The sequence below is a fragment of the Phocoena sinus genome, chromosome 2 (genome assembly GCF_008692025.1).
Source record: "Phocoena sinus isolate mPhoSin1 chromosome 2, mPhoSin1.pri, whole genome shotgun sequence".
NCBI lineage: Eukaryota > Metazoa > Chordata > Mammalia > Artiodactyla > Phocoenidae > Phocoena > Phocoena sinus.
In genome coordinates this window covers 125,007,182-125,032,482 of record NC_045764.1, presented here as the reverse complement: position 1 = coordinate 125,032,482, position 25,301 = coordinate 125,007,182, and the positions used below count along the sequence as shown (strand labels likewise).

At 34.8% G+C, this 25,301-nt stretch overlaps 1 protein-coding gene across 1 annotated transcript in view; it reads left to right on the top strand.

The window, feature by feature from the left end:
• Nucleotides 1-25,301, top strand: part of MDGA2 (MAM domain containing glycosylphosphatidylinositol anchor 2) — an 851,876-nt gene that overhangs the window by 529,772 nt on the left and 296,803 nt on the right. Inside the window, exons 4-5 of the mRNA XM_032624718.1 lie at nt 11,036-11,232; nt 22,398-22,530. Of these exons, the coding sequence (XP_032480609.1) occupies nt 11,036-11,232; nt 22,398-22,530 (330 nt within the window). The remainder of the gene's footprint in view (nt 1-11,035; nt 11,233-22,397; nt 22,531-25,301) is intronic.

Below are 25,301 nucleotides of genomic sequence, written 5' to 3'. Positions count from 1 at the left end.
GCCTCTTCAATAAGTGGTGCTGGGAAAACTGCACACCTACATGTAAAAGAATGAAATTAGAACACTCCCTAATACCATACACAAAAATAAACTCAAAATAGATTAAAGACCTAAATATAAGACCAGGCACTATAAAAGTCTGAGAAGAAAACATAGGCAGAACACTCTATGACATAAATCACAGTAAGATCCTTTTTGACCCACCTCCTAGAGAAATGGAAATAAAAACAAAAATAAACAAATGGGACCTAATGAAACTTAAAAGCTTTTTTACAGGAAAGGAAACCATAAACAAGATGAGAAGACAACCCTCAAAATGGGAGAAAATATGTGCAAATTAAGCAACTGATGAAGGATTAATCTCCAAAATTTACAAGCAGCTCATGCAGCTCAATATCAGAAAAACAAATGACCCAGTCCAAAAATGGACAGAAGACCTAAATAGACATTTTTCTAACAAGATATACAGATAGCCAACAAATACATTAAAGAATGTTCAACATCACTAATCATTAGAGAAATGCAAATCAAAACTACAATGAGGTATCACCTCACACCAGTCAGAATGGCCATCATCAAAAAAATCTCCAAACAGTAAATGCTGGAGAGGGTGTGGAGAAAAGTGAACCCTCTTGCACTGTTGGTGGGAATGTATATTGATACAGCCACTATGGAGAACAGAACGGAGCTTCCTTACAAAACTAAAAATATGGCTTCCCTGGTGGCACTGTGGTTGAGTCTGCCTGCCGACGCAGGGGACACAGGTTCGTGCCCCGGTTTGGGAAGATCCCTCATGCCACAGAGTGGCTAGGCCATTGAGCCATGGCCACTGAGTCTGCGCGTCCGGAACTTGTGCTCCACAATGGGAGAGGCCACAACAGTGAGAGGCCCGCGTACTGCAAAAAAAAAAAACAAAACTAAAATTAGAACTACCATACAACCCAGTAATCCCACTACTGGGTGTATACCCTGAGAAAACCATAATTCAAAAAAAGTCATTCATTTACTACAATGTACATTGCAGCTCTCTCTACAATAGCCAGGACATGGAAGCAGCCTAGGTGTCCATTGACAGGTGAATGGATAAACAAGATGTGGCACATATATACAATGGAATATTACTCAGCCATAAAAAGAAACAAAATTGAGTTATTTATAGTGAGGTGGATGGACCTAGGGTCTGTCATACAGAGTGAAGTAAGTCAGAAAGAGAAAAACAAATACTGTATGCTAACTCATATATATGGAATCTAAAAAAAAAAAAAAGTTATGAAGAACCTAGGGGCAGGACAGGAATAAAGACGCAGATGTAGAGAATGGACTTGAGGACACGGAGAGGGGGAAGGGTAAGCTGGGGCAAAGTGAGAGAGTGGCATGGACATATATACTACCAAATGTAAAATAGATAGCCAGTGGGAAGCAGCCACATAGCACAGGGATATCATCTCGGTGCTTTGTGACCACCTAGAGGGATGGGATGTGGAGGGTGGGAGGCAGATGCAAGAGGGAGCAGATATGGGGATATATGTATATATATAGCTGATTCACTTTGTTATAAAGCAGAAACTAACACACCATTGTAAAGCAATTGTACTTCCATAAAGATGTTAAAAAAAATTGGCTAGTTCAAGCATCTGCTATTCTCCTAGAGCTCCCTATTATTTTATTGTTTTCCTTATAAACTCCTTGGTCTTCCCTATTTGGATTTAAATATGTATCTCTCAAGTTAGAGGAAAAGAAAACAGTGAAAACAAAGCAAGACTCCTATGATCACATGTTGTCCTCCAGCTACTTCCCTAACTCTTTCTTGTCAGAACCAAGTCTCTTGAAAAGATTATATCCATTCATTATTCCGTGTTTTCATCTTTTACCTCTTAAGGTGCAGAAAAATGACTACTGTTTCCATGACTCCACTGGCACAGCTCTGATGAAGCTCACCAGTAACATATTTCTTGCCAAATGTAAAGTCCTTTTCCAGTTCTGTTTTTACCTTGATTTCTTTTCACCATTTATTCTGCTCTCCAACCCCTCCAAGGGTGTGGAATTACTTTTAAAATTCATTTTGTTTCCCACTAATTTGTTTTGTCTCCACTTCTCTCATCACTTTTCCCTCAGTCTTTTTCAGGTATTTCCCTTCTTTTTTGCCTCCACTTGATGTTGACCAGGGCTCTCTCCTTGGTCCTTTCCTCTTTTCATTCTGCATTCCTCTTGAGTGGTTTCATTCCCTCAGATACTCATGTCTCCTGATCCACATCTATAGCCCAGACTTCTCATTCTGGCTCCAGCTTATAAATATTGTGATTAAGAGAGCAACAGGTGCTTGACATTGAGCACGGTCCAAATAAAAATAACTCCTTTCCCTTTCACATTTTCCTTCGCCCACTCCCATGGCCAGGTATAGGTCTCACTCTACATTTCCTATTTCAGTTAGTGCATTGTCTACCTGACTGCCAAACCAGGTCCTTCCTAAACTCCCACCTTTTCCTCAGCCCTATATCTAATCAGTTACCCAGTTCAGTTCATGTAAGTTTCTAGGGTTAAGAAAGGTAGCTTACATCATTTTATATATATAAATGACTTTAATTTGTCAGTTTATGGCATATTTAATCAACCAAAGAAAAAGTTTACAGAAAATTATTTCAGTTAGAAAGGGGTAGGTAGCTATTGCATTTATGGGGAAAAAATGAATTTTCCTTAGTCTTATTATTATAGTATGTATAGATAGCCTTGTTGAAAATTGACATTGAACATATTAGTTACAGATTAATCTTCCTTTATATTAATTTATTAGATCATTATTGACTACTTTTGCCCTTTATGTCAGGTTCTAGGAATACAACAAGCCTAAGGTATAGATCTTATCCACGTAGGGGTATATTTTATAGAAAATCATTTTAGTTTCGTTATTTAAAAATATATAAAGCAGATATTCAGGTATCAAATAATATATTCAATGATTTACATTATCGTATAAATAGGAGTTTTGGCCTCCATTAAATGATAAAAATCAGTCTCTGTTTCAAATAACATTTTGCATTTGCCAATGAGTATCATCTTTAGGTGTTTGAATTTTACATACTTAGCCTATAAAACTGAAAGAAATTTATTTTAAAAGAAGAAATAAATGCAGATAAAATGTCAGCAATAACATAAAATATCCCAGTGTTGTTTTGTAATAGTATCTAAGCCACTTAGTGTGAAAATTGATGATTGAATAAATACAGGAAATTATCTTATGGTCCCTGAACTGTAAATAAAGACTTAAGAAAATTAGAAATGAACTTCAAAGCCCTCAGGTGGAACAGCATAGCAAGTATTCTGTCTATATCCTGGGAGTTTTGGAAGATGTTGACTCTCAAGTGAATCCCTCTCATGAAATTACCTTCAGCTGGAAGGAGCCGCCTAACCCAAGTTCAAGCGGCCTCCTCACCAGGCCTAATCTAGTGACTAATCATTGTCTTTCGTAGGACAACTCTGAAAGACGATCTCCACTCTAGAGCTCCTTCTGGATCACATGGAGACTTTGTAGTGATGCATTACAGTTTAATTCCCCTCACTACCTAATCCTGCCTCCTTTTTTCTTTTTTTTTTGTTTGCACACCATCACGAGAATTGATCCTGCGAGCACTCCCCAGTAAATTTCCTGAATGCATCTCTTCATGAGAGAATCATATTTTCAAGGAAACATTCTAGATGGTCTGAGGAAGTAGAGTCTAAAATAGAATGTTAGATCACCCATCAGTGCACTAACTGGCTGGCAATGAGGACCCCATTGCTGGTGGTAGGTGGACTATGGATAGTCCTTGAATGCTATAGTGGTAAAATTGTTAAAACCTTCACAGATGGTGAACAAGGATAGGTACCAATGGAAGGTAACACTCTGTGAATTCAATATGTCAGGCTTTTGAGGAATTCAGTGGAAAGTAATAATTATAAGAACAATGGAATCAGTTTCTGCTGAGTGCTACTTATACAGTGTAGAGAAAGAATAAAAGACTGAGTGTGATTAATCATGAGTTTAAGGTGATGTGTGAGGATAAGAAAGCCTCTGTAGCAGAATATAAAGAAAGTTTTATCTTCTTTAGCCAGAGGTTATAAAAGCTGATAATAAGGCTTAGAATTTATTTAAAAGTATAGCAGAGTTCCAGAGACTCTTGAATCCTCAGTCCCAGCGTATCAGCCAAGCCAAGATCTGAACCCCAGCTAGGAACAAGTAGAACCCTGACTTGGGGAGGTGGGGTATATCTGGGTTTGTGATCTTAAAAACCTTGAAAACCTATATATTCCTAAACCTTCTGGGCCTACAGAAGTGGACCATTTCTTCCAATTAGGGGCTATCACTTCTATCTTTCTTAAATATGATGCAGAATCTTCTTCCTTTTGTGGTAGTACATACCCCTCTTAAGATATACCCTCACCTCCATTCCTTGCCACTAGATTAGTATATAGGGTCAATAGATGACATGATTTGACCATAGAAATGCTTTGTCTCTAAGGGAGGAAATATCCTATGCTATGCTTCAAATGAGCTGCACACCCTAGCCAATATTTATGGGTAGGAGTCAGGAGAGTATGTAGGGAGTAGGATCCTGAGGCTGCTGGACCAAGTGGGATTGACAATAAGATTGAGTAAGATTGGAGATGAAGGAGGTAAAGAATAAGAGTTTAGGGGCTTCCCTGGTGGCGCAGTGGTTGAGAGTCCGCCTGCTGATGCAGGGGACATGGGTTCGTGCCCCGGTCCAGGAAGATCCCATATGGCGCGGAGCGGCTAGGCCTGTCAGCCATGACCGCTGGGCCTGCGCATCCGGAGCCTGTGCTCCGCAACAGGAGAGGCCATGGCAGTGAGAGGCCCGCGTACCGCAAAAACAAAACAAAAAAAAGAATAAGAGTTTATTGATATGGGAGCATTCTCCCATGATGTACGATCCAGACCCTGGCCAGGATAGCAGGACATAGTTGCTGCTGTTAGGATGGTTCTTAGAAGCTTGAGGAAAGCAGTGGTCCCCATAAAAAGAAGTATACATGCCACAACTGCTGTGCAGATAGTAGAAAAAGGGATCAAAAGGCTCAGATATGTAAGCATGCTAGAGTGAATTTACCAGTTAGAGCCACAAAAGTCATCAACTCGGTATATTCTGTGTAAAGGCTTAGAAGACACCACATTTATTAAAGCAATAGGAATGTGCTGACAACTGAGATACAGGCATTATTGATTCTCAGAGGTGACTGTTCTTTGTAGGCAAATGTTCATAGCAGGAAATGCTATTACAGAATTGGTCTTCCTGATAACGATGGGATGGTAGGATCTCAAAGTAATAGAGGCTAGGTGGCAGTACGTAGTTGTCACAAGCAAGATGGACACAGCTCTCTTAATGAGCAGCTAGTTCAAATGTATCCAGTGCTCTAGACTCACAGAGAGCTATGGAGATGGTTAATAGAACACAGTATCCCTTGAGGCAAAATAAAAGGATAGTCAACAAGTGTATTGCCCCATATACACAATTAAAGAAATCATGGCATAGATGATCTTATTTGCAAAGCAGAAATAGAGACACAGACATAGAGAACAAACGTATGGACACCAAGGGGGGAAAGGGAGTGGGGTGGGATGAACTGGGAGATTGGGACTGACATATATACACTATTGATACTATGTATAAAATAGATAACTAATGAGAACCTACTGTATAGCTTAGGGAACTCTACTCAATGCTCTGTGGTGACCTAAATGGGAAGGAAATCCAAAAAAAGGGGATATATGTATACGTACAGCTGACTCACTTTGCTGTACAGTAGAAACTAACACAACATTGTAAAGCAACTACAATAAAAATTAATTAATTAAAAAAAAAGAAATCAGATGGATGATCAGGAGGCTGAATATGGTCATATAATAAAAAGTCAGGACTCCTTGTTAAATTGTTGAGCCTGGTAATTTTCAGACCACATGGCCTGAAGTGCCAATCATGCATTGGGTTTTGTCATATCTACCAACACTCTGTCATAAAATAGGGCAGACCTATCAGGAGTCCATCATAAGATGGAAGTGGTACATCTAAGATGAGGCATGACCAGGGCCAAAGCACCTAAGTAAAATATACAAGCAAGTGCCCAGACCCCTACGGCATCTATCAGTGTTTTACCAGCGTCTCTATCTGAGTTCATACCTGGCCACATAGAGGGTCTCTTTTGAGCTAATGGTGGAGAAAAAAGGCTAAGCTGCTTTAATAATGAGTCAGCCCAGTGCATATATGCAAGCCCAAAATTGGACTGCTGCTTCACTAAAACCCCACTCTGTGATGTCCTTGATAGACAGGAATAAGGGGAAAATCTTCCCAGTGAACAGAACTTTGACTTGGGGGGTATACCTGGCCAACCACTTTGTGTGGAAAGGGGAGATCTGTTCAAGTATTTGGATGGACCTATGGGCATGGCATGAAGTGTGATAATATTTGTATTGCATGTTAATGAGCACCAATAAGTATCTACCACAGAAGCAGCACAAAACATGAAATAGACAGAGTAATGCAGACAGTTGATATCAACCAACTTCTGTCACTGACCACCCATAGCTGGGATAACAGGCTCGTGAAAAGAATAGCTATAATGGTAGTGATAGAGGCTATGCATAAGTTTGAAATATGGGTTATATTCATGAAGGTTAGTCTGTGTACTGCCACTACTGAATATCTAACCTGGCGGCAACAGACACCAACAGTTGCCTCTTTATAAAGCATTATCCTTCAAGAATACCAACCAGTCCCTTGGTAGCAAGTTAATCATATTAGAACTTTTTTACCCTGAAAGTGACAGTGCATCATTTTGATTAAATTTGACATGTATTCTGAATATGGACTTTTCTGCTGACCTCAGCTAGCATCAGCCCTATCCAAAGGCTTTTAGAGTGTTTTATTCTTAATACATGATCCTACCTAATCACTCATGGGACCAGAAGCATATTTTATAGCAGTGAAGATAGAGCAGTGGGAGCATTGCCATGGTAATCTCTAGTCATATCATATTCTATACCACCTAAAAAAATTAACTTACTAGAGTGATAGAATGGCCTTTGGAGGAGGCAACTGAGTCTTGGAGAGATAATATCCAGTGAGGAGGGAGTGCCATCTTCTGTGATGCAGGATACATCCTAAATCAATGACCATTATTGTATGATGCTTTTGTTCTTTTCTTTCCTTCTTTCTTTTCCTTTTTCTTTCTTTCTTCTTTTCTTTTCTTTTTTTTTGGAGAATACATAGGTTCAAGAATCAAGTAGAGACCCTACTTACTACCATCACATTCAGTGATCCACTTGGGGAATCTGTGCTTCCCTCCCCACAACTCAGGTCTCTCTGCCAGTTTAGAAGTTCTAGTTCTCAGAAAGGGAAAAGCTTTTATTAAGTGACACAGCAAGAGTCCCATTAATCTTCAAGACATGGTTGCTACTCTGTACCTTAGGCTTCCTGTGTCAGAAAATAGCGCAAGAAAAGAGGAGTCACCATCCTAGCAGGGAGTAACTGGCCCATATAGTCAGCTCGAAGGTAGGATTGTCGTTACATAGTGAGGCAGGCAAGAATATATTTCCATACCCAGTTGATCCACTGAGTCATTTCTTGCTATTCTGTTGTCCAGTTTTGGTGGTAAACAGACAAATGCATCAGTAATAGCTTGAGAAGAGCACGGTTACCAGGGGCTCAAAATCCTCAGTGACAAAGATCTGGTGGCCTCACTAGGTAAGCTACTTATACCAAAAGATGTACTAGCCCAGGATGAGAGCAATCTAGAATGGTAATAGTAGAAGGAGATGATAACTATCATCCCACCACAGTTTCTTTTGAAAGATTTCCTAGGAAAGGTGACTACCCAAAATCCTGGAATAGCTTTTCTGAGATAGAGTGAATTTTCATACCTCACAGGTGGATCTGAGTGGATGCTGTAATACACCCCCAGATCCCTTCCTCAGGGCTGAAGCACTTATTCCTCCAGCCACTGAAACTTTTAGCAGCTGATGGCTATCAGCTAATTCCTTCTCTAGAAATTGCCATAAGCCAAAGAGAGCTGCCCCTCCCAAGGTCAAGGCCCCTGGTGGGGAGCAGCACACTTGCCAGGACTGGTTGATGGGAGAGAGGGTTGTAGTATAAAGGCTTAGCTTCCTTGTCTTAAGGCAGTACAGCTCTGAGGGGACCTCAGGACTCCAAAACTTCTCTAGAGTTAGAGACCTCAGTTGCAACTGCGCTGTAGTTCAGCTGTCCTCCTTAACAAATCTATTTCCTTCACTCCCCCACGAGTCTTGAAGGTACTTTCCAATACACTTCCTGCACACATCTGTCTTACAGCCTCTTTTCCGAGAAACCTGACCTAAGGCATATATTCAGTAATGTATAGAGTATACATTAAACATATCTTTTAAATGATATATTTCTATATATCACTTAAACTGTATATCATGTATGTATATATGTATGTGTACATACACACACAAACATATAATCTCATTTAAAATATATTTTTTAGCCATGCCATTATTTTGACTTGTCTAAAAGAAGTCTTGTTTTGGCTTGCTGGTTTTTTTGTTTCACTTTTAATGTGTTTTTAATCTTTTAAAATAGTAATAAAAAGACAGAAATATTTTATGCTGTACAGAAAGGTAACCACTAATGGCATATTTGTTTTTAAGTGTGAAAAAAAATCATTTGGGAGGTTTATGAAATGGAAATTCCAAAACCTGGGTGAGTCTAACAGATAATTCTGCCAATACAATGTTCAGTAAGCCATTGTCACAGGATTAGATCCTCAGAAGGCCAGTGACCCGAAACTCATCTAAGTCAGGGAAGAGCTTGTATAAAGGATTGTTTGGGTTTGGTCTATTCCTGACTGCGCCTACACCACCACCTAACATGAAAAGAGCTAGGGATACATCAATAAATGGGTTTGAAAAATACCATATTAATAACTATTTGAAACCCAAAGAATGTCACCATTGTTACAATGTTTCCCATCCAAATCTGTTTTCTTCTGAAAGTTTCTGGCTTGAGAATTTTGTTTTTACAATATAACACAGCTCATATTTCTAAAAAGGAAACTGTGACTAAAAGAAATTATGTTTTGAACAAGAGAAAATAAGTTGTTTATAACTGACTCAGTACCTTTTTTTCAAGCCACTAAGACGGAGTTCAGCTAATCAATCTCCTGTAGGATTTGATTATATATAAAAGCCTAATCATCAAATAAGAGGACTATTGATGGATTTTAAAGACCTTTAAACATTTCATGGTAATAATGCTGGTATCCCTAAGTACTCCAACTTATTAAAACCAGGCATATATCCCTGCACAGCTAATAGAATGAATTTAAACTGAAAGTTCCTACAACTTTACCAAAAAAGCAGCAGTTGTTCTGTAAATTGTCACTACTAAAATTAGAGGCCATTGAGATAGCTGTGAAAAGATTCTAATGTTGGGGGAAAAAAAAAACTCAGAATGTTGCAAAGCTAGACATCTAAGTAGGACTGTCAAGCAATTCACATTGGAAAAAAGCTTTTTTTAAAACTGGGGAAATTTGGGATTCTGTTCTTTACTTTGATTCCTTAGGGAAGCTATTACTTCACTAATTTAGTTGCCTTTTTATTATTTTAACACATCTTTCTAAAATATTTATTTGTATTTATTTTTTTATTGAGGTATAATTGACATAACAGTATATTCGTTTTAGGTATACAACATAATGATTCAATACTTGTAAACATTGCAAAATGATCGCCATAATAACTCAAGTTGCCATCAGTCACCATACAAACTTACAAATTTGTTTTTCTTGTAATAAGAACTTTTAAGATTTACTCTCTTAGAAAGTTTCAAATACACAAAACAGTTGTTTAAAAGCAAGTATGCTCCTTAATTTCTTTTTCTCTTAAGAGAAGAACCTGGGATATGGTATATAGGGGTTGGCAATCTATGGCAGACAATGTATGGCCCATGAGCCAAATCTGGCTGGGGCACCTGCATTTGTAAATAAAGTTTAATTGGAACTCAGCAACCCTCATCTTTTATTCATTTACCTATTGTCTTTGGATGCTTTCACACTACAATGGTAGAGTTGAGTAGTTGAGACAAAGACTGTGTGAACCACAAAGCCCAAGATATTCATGAATTGTTTCTTTCCAGAAAATGTTTGTTAAACCCTGTAGTAAATATCCCTTCTTTAGAATGTATGTAAAATGGCAAAAATTTAGTTCCAATATTCAATAATAGAAATATTAATGCCTTTTAATAGTACCTTCTGTTAGCACATTTTTAACTAGCAAATATGATCTGGGATATAAAGTATGAGATGAAAGAAAAATTTAACCCAGTACAAGATCATATTTTCTTACTACAAAGATTATAATAATTTGTAAACATAAGTTATTTTAAAAATACATGTTATAAATAATTGGAAAAAGAAGTATGTTAAAGTTAAGAGCTAGTTGAGCTACTTGATTTTTTTTTTCTATGACTGGTTCTTCGTTTTGGCTAACCTCTTAAGTTTTCTGATCTCTCTCATGGACCTCTGTTTTATGTGGCTGTTGATGATGTGTTGGAAATATGTAGTCATTTGTACTATTTCAGCAAATAGAGATCTTAAGAAGTAACTATTATTTGGCTTTACCTTCTATCACTGGAAATTTCTCTGCAAATGAGTTCAATAAACTCAATGAAAAAGAGTCTAGTTAAAAATAATACATTCAGGGGGTTCCCTGGTGGCGCAGTGGTTGAGAGTCCACCTGCCGATGCAGGGGACACGGGTTCGTGCCCCGGTCGGGGAAGATCCCACATGCCGCGGAGCGACTGGGCCCGTGAGCCATGGCCGCTGAGCCTGCACGTCCGGAGCCTGTGTTCCGCAACGGGAGAGGCCACAACAGTGAGAGGCCCGCGTATCGCAAAAAAAAATTAAAATAAAATAATACATTCAATTAGGAAAATTCATCTTTGGTTAGGTTTTTTTATGTATAGTACTTTAAAACCCATGTAACTCATAACACTGTTTTTATGTTTTATAGATTTGGATGATCCAGTAGTAACTGTTCATCAAAGTATAGGTGAAGCTAAAGAACAGTTTTACTATGAGAGAACAGTGTTCCTCCGGTGTGTTGCCAATTCCAATCCACCTGTTCGGTACAGCTGGAGACGTGGCCAGGAGGTGTTACTACAAGGATCTGATAAAGGAGTTGAGATTTATGAACCCTTCTTTACCCAGGTAGGAATTGAGGTATAGTATTTCCACCCCACTCTGCTGGATACCTTTCTAATTCAGGCAGCATGCAATACTATATCAATTTGAAAAGATAATTTCTCCCAGTCTGACCTTTGAAAAAATAACATGTGCTTGAAAGATCAGAGGACTCAAATAATGAAGAACAATTGGTTTATTTTTCATGTGGTAGTTAAATTGATAATGTTCACTCTTGAAAACAATTTAATGTATCCTAACATATTTCTTTGTCTATAGGTTTGCCTAGGTTTCACTCTAAAGTACGTAATTATACATTTGCTGCCTGCTTTGTTTTTTTGTGGGAAATATTTCTTAAAGAAGAGATTTTGATTTTCCCATTTGCAATGGTAAATACATTTTAAAAGAATGAAGAAATCTACTTGAAATTTATTTGGTTTTGGTTTTAGGGGAAAAGTCTGTCTAATTTTCCTTGTTCATTTTCAGTTTTGACTTAATTTAAGTATAGAACCGTAATTATGTAAAAGCTAAAATATCTGAGTCATTAAAAACATATTTAATAAAAAGAAAATTTGAATTAATTTTATATAGAGTGAATGTAATATGGAACATTCTTCTGTAATGTATTTTTTAAATTTTATTGAAGTATAGTTAATGAATTAATAATTCTTGAGGAGGACATTGAAGTTGTAGGAGTATTTAAATACTGTTATTATAAAGATTTTTTGATGACCAGAAAGGAACACAAACCTAACTAACAAAGAAAAAGTTTTAAATAAGAAAATGTACTTGGAAAAATTTTCAAAATAATTGTGACCATGAATTTTTTAAAAAAAATTATATGGGTAATAAGGTACACAGGAATTTGACTACATTGTTAAAGTTTGGAACATCATATATCCATAACTAGGGACGTATATAACCAAATTTAAAATGTTGTAAATATTCTACTTCAGAATGTTAAAGATTGTTAAAAGTTTCACATCTCAACTCTCTAATAATATAAGATTATCCTGAGTTTGTAAATTTCCCAGCATCCCATATTTTGTCATTAAATACGGCATTAAATAAATATGGCAATTCATTCTTTAATTTTTACTGAAATCCATTTTTTTTTATTTAGCAAAATAACTTAAAAAATTTTTCAACAGTATTCAGTTGCTTGGATGTCTCTAACGTTTAGAAATCCAAGTAAATGATCACCTATCATTTATGTGATTCTTTTATTGTCAATTTCTTTTAAAATATAGACATTGTTAAAATTTAGAAAACATAATTTACTGTTTCACATGATGTTTACCATACCAAGGCAATTCTAGACACATATTCACTAGGTACATAATCACTGTAGGCAGTTTCTTACCTGCAGAAGGGTCTTATCACTTATAGATGAACACATGGCCCTTGTCCAAATTGGGGAAAAACTTCTATACTTTCAAAATAATTAAGAATTTGTTTTAAAGTTATTAAATAAGCACAATCAAATTTTTCATTCATTTTGAATTTGTCGCCGTTTCTGTGTTAGCAACTCTTAAAAAATCTGTCTTACAAGAACTCTAAACTAATAGCTTTTGATTCTACCTTTTAAAGGTAACTTTTATTTTCTCTTCCTTTTTCTTCCCCCATTCTTTTGTGAGAAAAATAACTTTTTAATTTGAACATTCCAATTCTGATACTTCCTTTGTTATGAATATTAGCTTATACTATGCTGCATAACACACACTTTTTCTTTTGCTATACTCGAAACTCTGCTGCTTGTACCCTCTGAGTTAATTCTCCTAAAAAGTATTTAAGAAACAAACTTTTCTTGAAATTCTGTGCTCTGGATTCACCTGCTGTAGCTGATAATTGCCAATAACATACAGTTATAGCTTCTATTTAAAAATGTCTTTCCTGCCTTTGGTTACTTGATTATGTTGTTTATCTCTCCTTCTGAAATGGCTATGTATTTGGGGTTTTTTGGGTTTTTTTTGTTTTCTATATTTATTTATTTATTTTTAACTTTTTATTTTATACTGGAGTATAGTTGATTAACAATGTTGTGATAGTTTCAGGTGTGCAAGAAAGTGATTCAGTTATACATATATATGTATCTATTCTTTTTCAAAATCTTTTCCCATTTAGGTTGTTACATAAGATTGAGCAGAGTTCCCATACAGTAGGTCCTTGTTGGTTGTCCGGTTTAAATATAGCAGTGTGTACATGTCAATCCCACACTCCCTAATGGTTATATATTTATATCTGTCCTAAAAGTTATGTAGAAACAATACTTCAAAACTTTTATGTTATATATGTACTTAATTTGTTAACATTAAACATATTTTGTAGGCTGGATTGATAAAACTCTCAAACAGCAGCACATGGAAAGTTTAGTTCTTATAACCACAGAGAATGTTGGATTTCTCACAGACAAAATGTTGTCAGTGGTTTTTCTTCATACCACGTGTGTTGACATACTGAACATGGGCCTGATATACACAAGTCCAACCATATCACATGACTTCTATTATCTCTCCATGGAATATAGCAATAGGTTCCTAACTGGCTGTCATGTTTTATTACAGAAACCTCTAATCATCTGAGTGATCATTTTAAAATGTAAATATTTTTCCTGCTTTAATCTCTCCAGTGGCTTCCCAATGTTTACAATAAATCCAAATACGTTTCGTGACCTACAAGGCCATGTTTGACCTTGCTCTGTCTTGTTCTCTCTTACCTTCTGTACCTTATTCACTGTTTTGGTCACACCCGCCCTAGACATGTCTAGGGTGTGAATGTTCTCAATTCCTCCAAGTAGAATGTTATTTACCAGATAATATGGCAGGGATCTACTTAACACCAAGCACTCATCACCTGAGAAAGGCTTTCCCTGACAGATCTATCTGAGGTAACATCTTTTCCCTTCCACAGTTACTCTTTTCTAATACCCAGTTTTTTGTTGTTGTTGTTTGTTTGTTTTTATTTGTGTTGTTTTTCCCTACAGCACTGAAATTATCAAATTATCTTATTTGTGTATTTGGACATAAACTCAATGATTATAGTGACTTTGTCTTTTCAACAGCTCAAATGGTGCCTGACATATGGAAGATTCTCAATAAATATATTGAGCCAATATTCCCATGGAGATGTCTGGATTTGTAACTAAGGAATAGTTAAAATTATTAGTAACTCCTGAATCACTCTCTGTAGCTCCATTCCTCTTTACCCACTAAAGAAAGCTTAGTGAAATGTGAATGAGAACGATATTATAGTTAAATCAATTTTAAAGTATTTAATTTCCAAACTGTTGATGATTTTCTTGTTATAATTTTTAATTGATTTCTAGTCTAATGTCACTGGGTCAGAAAGCATACTCTCAACAATTTCAGTCTTTAGAAATTGAGACTTGCATGGTGTACTTGCCTGTGATGTACCTCCATGAATGATCCATGTGCACCCACAAAATGTGCATTCCAAAATTGTTGGGTTTCAGATAGGTCACATTTGTTAATTTTGTTGTTCAGATAGTCTATGTATTTCCTGATTTTTGTGTCTGCTGTCCTTAAAGCTATTGAGAAAAGTTAGTTAATGTCTATGACTATGGCTGTGGATTTGTCCCTTTCTTCTTTATTTTTATCAATTTTTGCTTTATATATTTTGAAGGTGTATTATTAGCACATACAGAATTAGGATTTTTATATCTTCCTAGTGGATTATCTGAGTGTATTATCTTCCTGGTAAGTTATCATTCAGATCCTTCTATACCACTGGCACTGTTTCTTGCCTTAAATCTGCATACCATATTTGCTTTAGATTTAAAATTAACTTTGTTTTGTATCCTTGAAATGCTTCCCAAGATAGATTTTGTTTTGTTTTGTTTTGTTTTGCCTTCGTAATAGCTTTGCCATTTATAATGAGATAGGAATGGTGTTTACTTTTCCTTTTGCTTATCAGGTTAGTGTGTATGTATATGTATTCTTAGGTGTTATTGATTTCTTGGACTAGTTTCCCATCAACTGCCATGTGTACTTTATGAAGAAAAAGCTTTCCATTTTAGCTTTGTTTGTATTGGAGTACTTCAATAATATTTTAATTTATTTTCATAGATCTATCGCCTCTGTGGCTTCATAGTGTAAATAAGATCCAGTTAAAATGGCTGAGATCTGTTTTGTGCAAGATATGGGCAACTCTCTATTAGAGATATAGAGGCTGCTAGGTAAGGCTCCTCCTCTAACTTTGATAAACATGGGTAGAAGTCAAAATAAATAGTGATTATGATACAAAGTGAAAATTATTGTCAAAATAGTGGCACACAATAGCTCTAGGGAGAGAATATTCAGGATGGAAAGCAATAGCATGTGTAATATACAGAAGGAAGACAAAATCTTCAGGGACTGGCCATGTCTCTGGATGGCTGGAATGAGAATTGGTATATGTAGGGAACAGTGGACTGTAAATCTGGGAAGGTATACTGGGACTATATCATTGAAGGATTCAAATGACATATCATAAATCTGCTTATTTTTAATATTAGAAAATTAAATTTCTTTTAAAGGTATTATGTTTTGCTAATCAATAACAATGTCTTATTTTAAATAAAACAGAATTTCAAAGATAATGAGATATATCTACCCCACGTGCACATTCATACTAAGTTAATATCTATATCAATTTGAAGTGAATATTTATTTCACCATCCTGTAGAAATACAAAATCTTTGATTATGCCTTTTTATAGATCATGTTTCCAGAATGAAATTGGTATGTGTTCCTGAGGCTGATATGAATTAAAAAGCATATACGTCTAAGAGGAATAATTATCCTTTTCATACTTCCACTCATTTAATATGGAAGATGTCAGCTAGCATATACTGTTATTTATTTAGAAGTTTATTATAAATTAGTCATTAGAGCTACAAAAAATGGGTGTAAATTGGAATGTTTGTTTTTTTTTTTTCTTTTTACCGATATCTGAAAGTAAACATTAAAAGAAAGTTTCAATTCCTTTTCTAAGTAAAATAGAAATACTGCTTCAGGCTATGGGCATTATTTCACTAGACAATGTCACCATTGGTAAGGGCCAATGACTAATGAATAGAATGCCTTCCCTTTATTGATTTTATTTAAAAAGTAGTTTTAAAAATTTAAATACAGGATTTTCAGATAATTTTGTGAATGTTAAAGAAATGTGTACTTAAATTTTACAAACTATATGTACTCTTGCTATTTCTCAAGAACTTTTATAAAGATGTTCATGACATCATCTTGTATATTGTAATTACACCATCTAATTACAAGACTGAACATATTTACATCAATTATGTACTTAGTTATAATTAGGCTAATTAGACTAATTATACAATTAGACAATAATCAACTGAAAATTCCTTTTTACAAATCATGGACATTCACATGAAAAAAGACTTCCAATATCACAGAATATTAAATTTATATGTTCAACAAAATAAATTAATACTATGCAATAAAACAGTTATAAGTAGTAAAGTCTAAATCATTATAAATATACTCATATGTACATGTACATGCCATTTGATAGCATATATATATATGCACATACATGTATTATATATTCTCTATTTTGTTATATATACATTATGATATATTTTTTAAAAATATTCTGAGCTTTGGGAGTTGTTTATTGAGAGGAAGTGAGTCAGCCTGAATGCTTTCCTCATTTCCTGAATGTGGTGAATTAATTGAGTGGGGTTCAAATTCTTCCTTAACTCTGCCTGTTATTTTCTACCTTCCTTTTACAGTTTTTGTCTGTATTAGCCCCTCTCCCTCTTTGACATACTACATAGAGTAGTAATCTTACATATTAACCTAGATGACTGTCTCCTAAGTTCAGACACCTTGGTAACTTGTTTCCTGACTGCAAGATGTAAATCATTTTAGTTCACCCAAAACGATTCTCCAGTCAAATGAGAGCTGAACTTTGGGCAATTGTGGACCTAGAATTCACAGTAAAAGTTATTCCTCCATTTTGTCTGTCCTTCTCATGTGTCTACTTTGTTGCTCTGATCTGCATAAGAGTTAACTAGGATATGCTGTGCACAAACCGTTATATTTATTGGACTATATTTTTTGGTCTTTTAAAGAGTGGGAATCATCTCAAAAGTAAGGCTGTTAACGGACTTGAGGGTATGGGGAGGGGGAGGGGTGAGTTTTGACAGGGCGAGAGAGAGTCATGGACATATACACACTAACAAACGTAGTAAGGTAGATAGCTGGGGGGAAGCAGCCGCAAGGCACAGGGATATTAGCTCCGTGCTTTGTGACAGCCTGGAAGGGTGGGATGGGGAGAGTGGGAGGGAGGGAGACGCAAGAGGGAAGACATATGGTAACATATGTATATGTATAGCTGATTCACTTTGTTATAAAGCAGAGTGAATCACACCATTGTAAAGCAATTATATAACACACCATTGTAAAGCAATTATACCCCAATAAAGATGTTTAATAAAAAAAAAAAAAGTAAGGCTGTTTAAGCCACTATGGAGAACAGTATGGAGGTTTCTTAAAAAACTACAAATAGAACTACCATATGACCCAGCAATCCCACTACTGGGCATATACCCTGAGAAAACCATAATTCAAAAACAGTCATGTACCAAAATGTTCATTGCAGCTCTATTTACAATAGCCCGGAGATGGAAACAACCTAAGTGTCCATCATTAGATGAATGGATAAAGAAGATGTGGCACATATATACAATGGCATATTACTCAGCCATAAAAAGAAACGAAATTGAGCTATTTGTAATGAGGTGGATGGACCTAGAGTCTGTCATACAGAGTGAAGTAAGTCAGAAAGAGAAAGACAAATACCGTATGCTAACACATATTTATGGAATTTAAGAAAAAAAAATATGTCATGAAGAACCTAGGGATAAGACAGGAATAAAGGCACAGACCTACTAGAGAATGGACTTGAGGATATGGGGAGGGGGAAGGGTAAGCTGTGACAAAGCGAGAGAGAGGCATGGACATATATACACTACCAAACGTAAGGTAGATAGCTAGTGGGAAGCAGCCACACAGCACAGGGAGATCAGCTCGGTGCTTTGTGACCGCCTGGAGGGGTGGGAGGGAGGGAGACGCAAGAGGGAAGAGATATGGGAACATATGTATATGCATAACTGATTCACTTTGTTATAAAGCAGAAACTAACACACCATTGTAAAGCAATTATACTCCAATAAAGATGTAAAAAAAAAAAAAAAAGGCTGTTTAAGCCTTAAAATCTCAATTACTACCCCATTTGTAGTCTTTACCTTTGGATAACATAAACACTAGCAGCATTCCTAATCATAAGAACTTAGGTATATAAAATATTTCCAGAATGCATCTACTACAAAAATGACCTCTGTATTTTAATGGTCATAGCTTCATTGCTGTTGGTTCAAATGTACTTGATTGTTTTATCAGTCCCTTGGGGCTTACTTTCCATTTACATGCTCTTGCTAATAATTGACTGTTCAGTTCTTCTGTGGGTGGCCCTAGCTCAGCTTCTTAAATCTGTCTTTCAGCTTACCCTAATATAAAGATTTTTTTAATTGTTATTACTGCTATTAGAGTCAATGTGGCTCAAAAAGGTTTACTGAAAACATTATGTGCAGAACAGTGAGTTGGCTCTATTCTTTTCTTGTCAGCAATCTTGACTGATTTGATAGCATGCAAAGCACAGCACAAATGGCAGGAATGGAATTTAAAGTGGCCTTATCTTATATAATAGAAAAGGCAGTATTAATATAAATATATAATGTAAATGACAAAAAACATATATAAACATATAAACAAATACAACTGGTATAGACAAAACATATTAACTCAGAAAATAGAAAGAATGTAGGAAAAATACTTTTAGAGACTGTCTCAAGGGTAAGAGCTTTTAGTTTGAAAACTCTTCCTTGAAATAATGGCTGTATGAAAATATTCAAAATAACTGTAGGGGCATTTGTTGTTTAATGGGTAGACAGCTATGGTGGGTGGAAATCATGTTTAAAATATTTTCCAACAAGAGAGGGCAAGTTTTGAAAAAAAATAATCAGGTAGACAAGTGACATTCAACACAAAATAAGTAGTATTAGAATAAATTAAAACCTACTCTCACAGCCCATCTAGTCTGCCCTCTTCCAGGCTCTGAAATTTAATGTCAATCGTCTTCATTTCTCTACATTCCAGCCACACTGATTTTCTATCTAACCCTCCAACAGGGCAACCTTACTACTGTGTTAGGTCTCCTCAGTTTTGGTTCCTACTATCTTTATTGTACTATTTGTGATAACTCATGTTTCAAACATCCTTCTAGTCATTCAAGTTTCAGTTCAAAAGCCTTAGAGATACCTCTCAGGATGTCCTATCCAGAATAGCTCACCACATCTCCATGTTTCTATCACATACCTTGTTTGATTTACTTGACAGCATTTAATACTTGTAAAAATCATTATCTGTCTTTGTTTAGATATTTATTGTTTCAAATATGTAAAGTTCAATGTATTTTTCACTGTGTTCCCAGCATTTGGGAAGTACTTAGAGTAAGGCTATAGTTAATTTTGTCTAAACATTTTTAAATTCACATATATAGAAAAGTACCTGAAACATAAGTGTATAGCATGATGCGTTTTTTCACAGAGATCAGATTTCGCTTCGTAGCATGAAGATCAAGAAACAGAACTTTCGAGCACCTCCTCTATGGTTGTAGTTAATTTAAGTCAAGAAACTGACTATCTCGTAAAATTTGATAGACAGGAAGTGTGGCATAACATTTGAAAGAATTTGAAAGGGTTGACTTTCTGTGATACAATTTTTATTTTTTTACAAAGAATAGGGAGAAGCAAGAGAGTTGACGGTGTATTCTAGTAGTACAAGTAAAAATATTTAATTGTAGAAAAATTACAGAGAAAGCATCAGACAGTTTCCAATTGATTATTAATGTGGCAAGTACTATAGAAAGGGCAGAGAAATTACAAAGTAATAAGAATGATACAAGAAATATAGCATCATACACAAAGGACAGAATGCATAGTGGGAAAAATGAAGTCTAATTTTTATAGATTTTATATTTTTGTACCTTTTATTTTTAAAAGTCATTATGATTATATATTATAACTACATTACTTCTTATAGAATATTATGAGTGGGAAGACCAATTTTAAGTATATCCTGTCAACCAACAAATATTCCTGTTACTAAAGAAGAAAGCATAGATTTAGAGGAATAGACTTGAAGTCCATTTTTGCATATGTTGAGTTTTAGGTATCTATGAGACATCAGAATGGACATACTGAGGTAAAAAATTGGCATATACATCTAAAACTTGAGGGAGAATTTTGGAATAGGGATAAAGTCTTGAGGGGGGCCAGGAATAAATTCATCAGGCTTGTAATATAAATTCATCAGCAAGGATAAAATCATTTAAGGGAATTTTATAAAGTGTTATTAACTGTAGAACAAATAGAATTCCAGAGAATACCAACAGTGAATTAAATGTTGAGAGGAGAAAGAAAAGTGAAGAAATCTAAGCAACAACAGTCACAGAGGTAGGAGGAGTAAGATGTATTATCTCATTCAAAAAATTATCTGAGTCAACAGGTTCTAGTATAACATTCTTTCAACTATGCTTTGTAACTAAGCACACTTTTATATGCATTGTATATAGTTAATATAAATGAGAACTCTGTAATACTTTGAGAGCATGTTTTAAAATTTTGGGTTGGCCAAAAAGTTCATTCAGATTTTTCCATAAGGTGTTATGGAAAAACTCGAACGAACTTTTTGGCCAACCCAATATAAATTCTAGAACCATACACTCTGACTCTGTGTATATTCCTGTGGGGTGTATTTGCATCTGTTTATACATAAAAAAGGCAATGTCTTTCCTAAAGAAAAATTGAAAGATAGAAGATTATTATTTATCCCACTGAGGAAAATGCTAAAGGTGTGACTGTTTTAAGACTGAATTTTGACAATGAATGAAAGGAATTATGGCCAAATACCCATGCACACTGAAGGAGAGACTCATTTGACATTTGGAAAACTCTGTGTGCCTGCATATGTGTGGGCAAGCTTTTTTTTCTGCAACTGAACAGGCAATGTCTTTATGTATTAAATCACTAAATATTCTGATTCTTCTGAATAGCATATCAAAGTATTGCAATTTTTAGGACTTGAATGATGTTACTTAAGTAAAATAAAAGAAACACATGGTTCTGTACAGATGTTATCTGGAAAAAATTAACATTTTAAAAATGGCTCTACCAAATATGATGTCATTGGGAGACTTTTTACCATCTCCATAATTAAGTTACTTGTGAAAGGAACTATTTTGAGAGATGCATTAACAACTTTAGATGGTAAAGAAATCCCAGGAGACCTTATTTGAATTGGGCAGGTTTTTTCCTCTTCTTATTGTTGTTTGTTCTTTTTATCTTTTGAACAATTTCAGTGTTTTTGCATGGTCTTTTTTGGCTCATCAGTGTTTTTGCATGGTCTTTTTTGGCTCATCAAGAGTGTGTAAGACATTTTTGACCACTTGCCTGATTTGAGTCTATCTGCAATTTTGCAGATTTACCCAGGAGACTTAAACCTTGAATTCCTGAACATAAAATAACACGAATAATAATAGTATAGAAACACTCATGAATACTTTTTAAATGCAGTTTAAGATTTATCATGTTATTGCTCCATATACACAAAATATTTATGTATATACATTTAATTATCTATCATTAGATTGACCTCATTAAATTTGTTTCACCAACAGTGTTTCATTTATTGACTCTTCAGAATCCTTTTTTTTTATAACATTTCATGTTGAAGTCTGCATAGGTTACAGTGTTTGTTGAATAAACTCCATTATTAAGTACACTGTTCTGATCTTTGCATAATAATTTGCATAACTACCACCAGAAATAGATTTCCCCCCTTAGGAAGCTAGTTTGCAAAAAAAAAAAAAACTATGAATTTTCATTGTAGTCAGTTAGTTTTTATCTCCAAGCACATTACAGTTTGATTTTTAAATGCAATAGTTTTTTTTGTTGTTGTTTTTTGTTTTAGTTTAGGGCATTTTCCTTAAAAAATGACAATCTGCCATATTTTGATAATATAATTTTACATACAATGCCATGATTCATCCATTTATTAATTTTGGTTACCATTGACTTTTTCTAATGACTTTTTCTACATTTTCAGGGTGAAACAAAGATATTAAAACTAAAGAATCTTCGACCTCAGGACTATGCTAATTATAGCTGCATTGCTTCAGTGAGGAATGTGTGTAATATTCCTGATAAGATGGTGTCATTTAGACTTTCCAATAAAACAGGTACGTAACTACCTCTGAATGTTTTATGTGTTATCCACAACAAATGTTTAAAAAGTCTCTTTAACTTTTTTATACACCAAATGATTTCTATAATATATGTAAGGAACAAGGCATGTTTTCTTTCCAGAAAATTCTGTAGTATCTAAAAAACTTTTAAGTGGACAGTGTAAAATTTAATTGCAATATGCTCCCATGTAATATGTTTGTTTATACAGTAAGCAAAATTATAGTTCCTTAAATAATGTATTCATAAATGTCACAAGCCAGCCTATATTCTGTTCAAAGAAATTGCTGAGAAGTATTAGATTTTTCATATGAAAATTTGTGCTCTAAATTGCTAAAAGTGTTTTGTGATCCCAAAACTGAGTAAAAGAACCTTTTTTTTACTCTGTTTCATGTCAAGAAAGCTAATTGGTAATTTCAGGTAGGTGCTTTTCTACAAAGTATTTTTGTAGAAAATGTCAAAACATTAGCAAGACTGCAACTTATGTTAGCCTGTGTTTAGTAATATGGACCCCAGATTAATTGCACACATATTAAGAAGAAATGTCTAAATGAAAGAGCAAAGAGAGCATGTGAATGAACTATCTTTTGTAAGGTTGTATATAAAGAAACAATTAAAACTTAGAATTTGAACAGGTTTTGAGAAATTTTCATTGGCAATTAATATGAATTTTTACTCTTAAATCATTATATTAAAATATAGAGTTTTAAAGGTATTTTTCCCATTAACAAAAACCTTGAAAAGTATGGGCTTTGGTGTTCCTTGGTTTGGGTCCCAGTTCTGTCACTTATTAGCTCTTGGATCTTGTTGAGCAAGTCACTTCACTCTTTTTTGCTTCAGTTTCCTCATAAACTCATAAACTTATAGGAAGGAATTAATGAGTTGATGTATATAAAGCATGTAGAACATACTTTATTCATTCCTCTGACAATGAGCTAGTAGTTAGCAACCCCATCCAGATCATTTGGTGGAAAGATTAAACCTAGGACTTTCTTCAAAGATGAAAACTTGTGTGCTCATACATTGATTCATCAACATGTGTTCCACTGAGTTGTTCAAATTTTGAAAGGTCATTCTTTTATTTATTCATTCATTTATTCATGCATTTATTCATCAGAAACTCATTGTGTTCCTATTATGGGTCAGCAATGATAGGCATAGGGCTATTGGCTAAGATTTAAATTGCCTTAAACTAGAGAAATCCTCTATTAAGCACTGGATAAAAGTCATTAGAGGAAATTAAAAGAAGAATGTGGCAGACAAAAAGAAACTTTATCAAGAAAGATGAGAAGGACTTGATGAAAACTGTGTTGCAGGAAAAAACAGAATTATAAAATCTTGTTGGCCCTAAGACTTATAAAAGTTAATAATTTAATTTCACTTAAAAGAACAAATAGGATATTGAGAAATAAAAATCACATATTAATATAAGAACTTGGTGTGATTACATTATTCTTCTTGGCATGAACTATTTTGTGAATTATTATAACTGATTTTGTTTTTCTTAGTTTCTTTAATGTATTTTTAGAATACACATGATTCAGAGAGAAAAATTAAAAATTAAATGGAAGTAGGCCCTATGGGATGGGTAAAGGCATTGCAGTGTGTCCATGGAGATAATCCATAAACAATCTATAATAGGACTATAAAAGCGTTTTATTTGAGCCAAAATGAGGACTATAGCCCGGGAGACACAGATTCAGGAAGCACCTGAATTGTATTCCACCAGGCTGCAAAATGGGGGATGCTTATAAAGGCAAAATTACGTAAGTTGTTTGTCAAGAATTAGAATTGGAGCTGGCAAGAAGTAAGGGTGCTTGTTAAGCAAATATTGGCTGGGGTCTGAAATGGTTGCACAGTTATAAGGGAAGACCTTGAGACCATAAGGTTGCAGCTGACTGCTGCTTGCAGATGTCATTTTGAGAACAATTGATTGTGTGCTTGAGTCTGATACAGTTCATAAAATACAAGTTCCCAATGATGCAGGAATGTGTCTGAAACCACATCCACAATGGCCACCTGGCTCCATCCTGGATGCCTGAACCACAGTTACTCCATTTTGATTTTTTAATTCATTCTTTTCTTTAGTGGTTAAAGCAGACATACAATGCATGTTTAAACAAGTGTAAATAATTGCTTTGGAAAACAAATGTCTTTGTTATCAGTCATGTTTTCCATGAACCCATTACATTTTGTGAATAGGAATTTTTGTTAATAAAAATCAATTTCCTAGAACTGCTTAAAAAAATGTCTAGGTGTCATTTTAAAAGTCAGTGTCATCTATAGATTTACCAATAATATGTTTTCTTAACTTTCTTACTCTTAATTGACATCATAGTAGAGCTTATAACTGTATATCTGTCATGGAGTGTCCAATCATTTGTTGGCCCCTGTTGGTTACTTGCCATGCTATGAAAAATCTTCTGTTACATAAATGTCATTATTTATCATACTAATCTAATGATCTTAGACCTTATCAAGAACAATTCACAGAATTTTATAAAACATAAAATATTATTTTTATTTATTTATTGTCATGCACACCCCCTGACCAATTGGCATAATTTTGTAGCAGGGTCTAAAAGTTGTTTTGATTGTTTTTCTACTCCCATTTGGAAGAAAATGAATATTAGCTCTTAATTGGTAAATTCTTAATATAGTTGTGTTTTTCATAGTTTATTAAAATAAACCTATTAAAATTTGTAAATTTAGAAAATTTAAAAATAAAGGTATATTTTAAATTATCATAATTATGGTAACTGTAAAC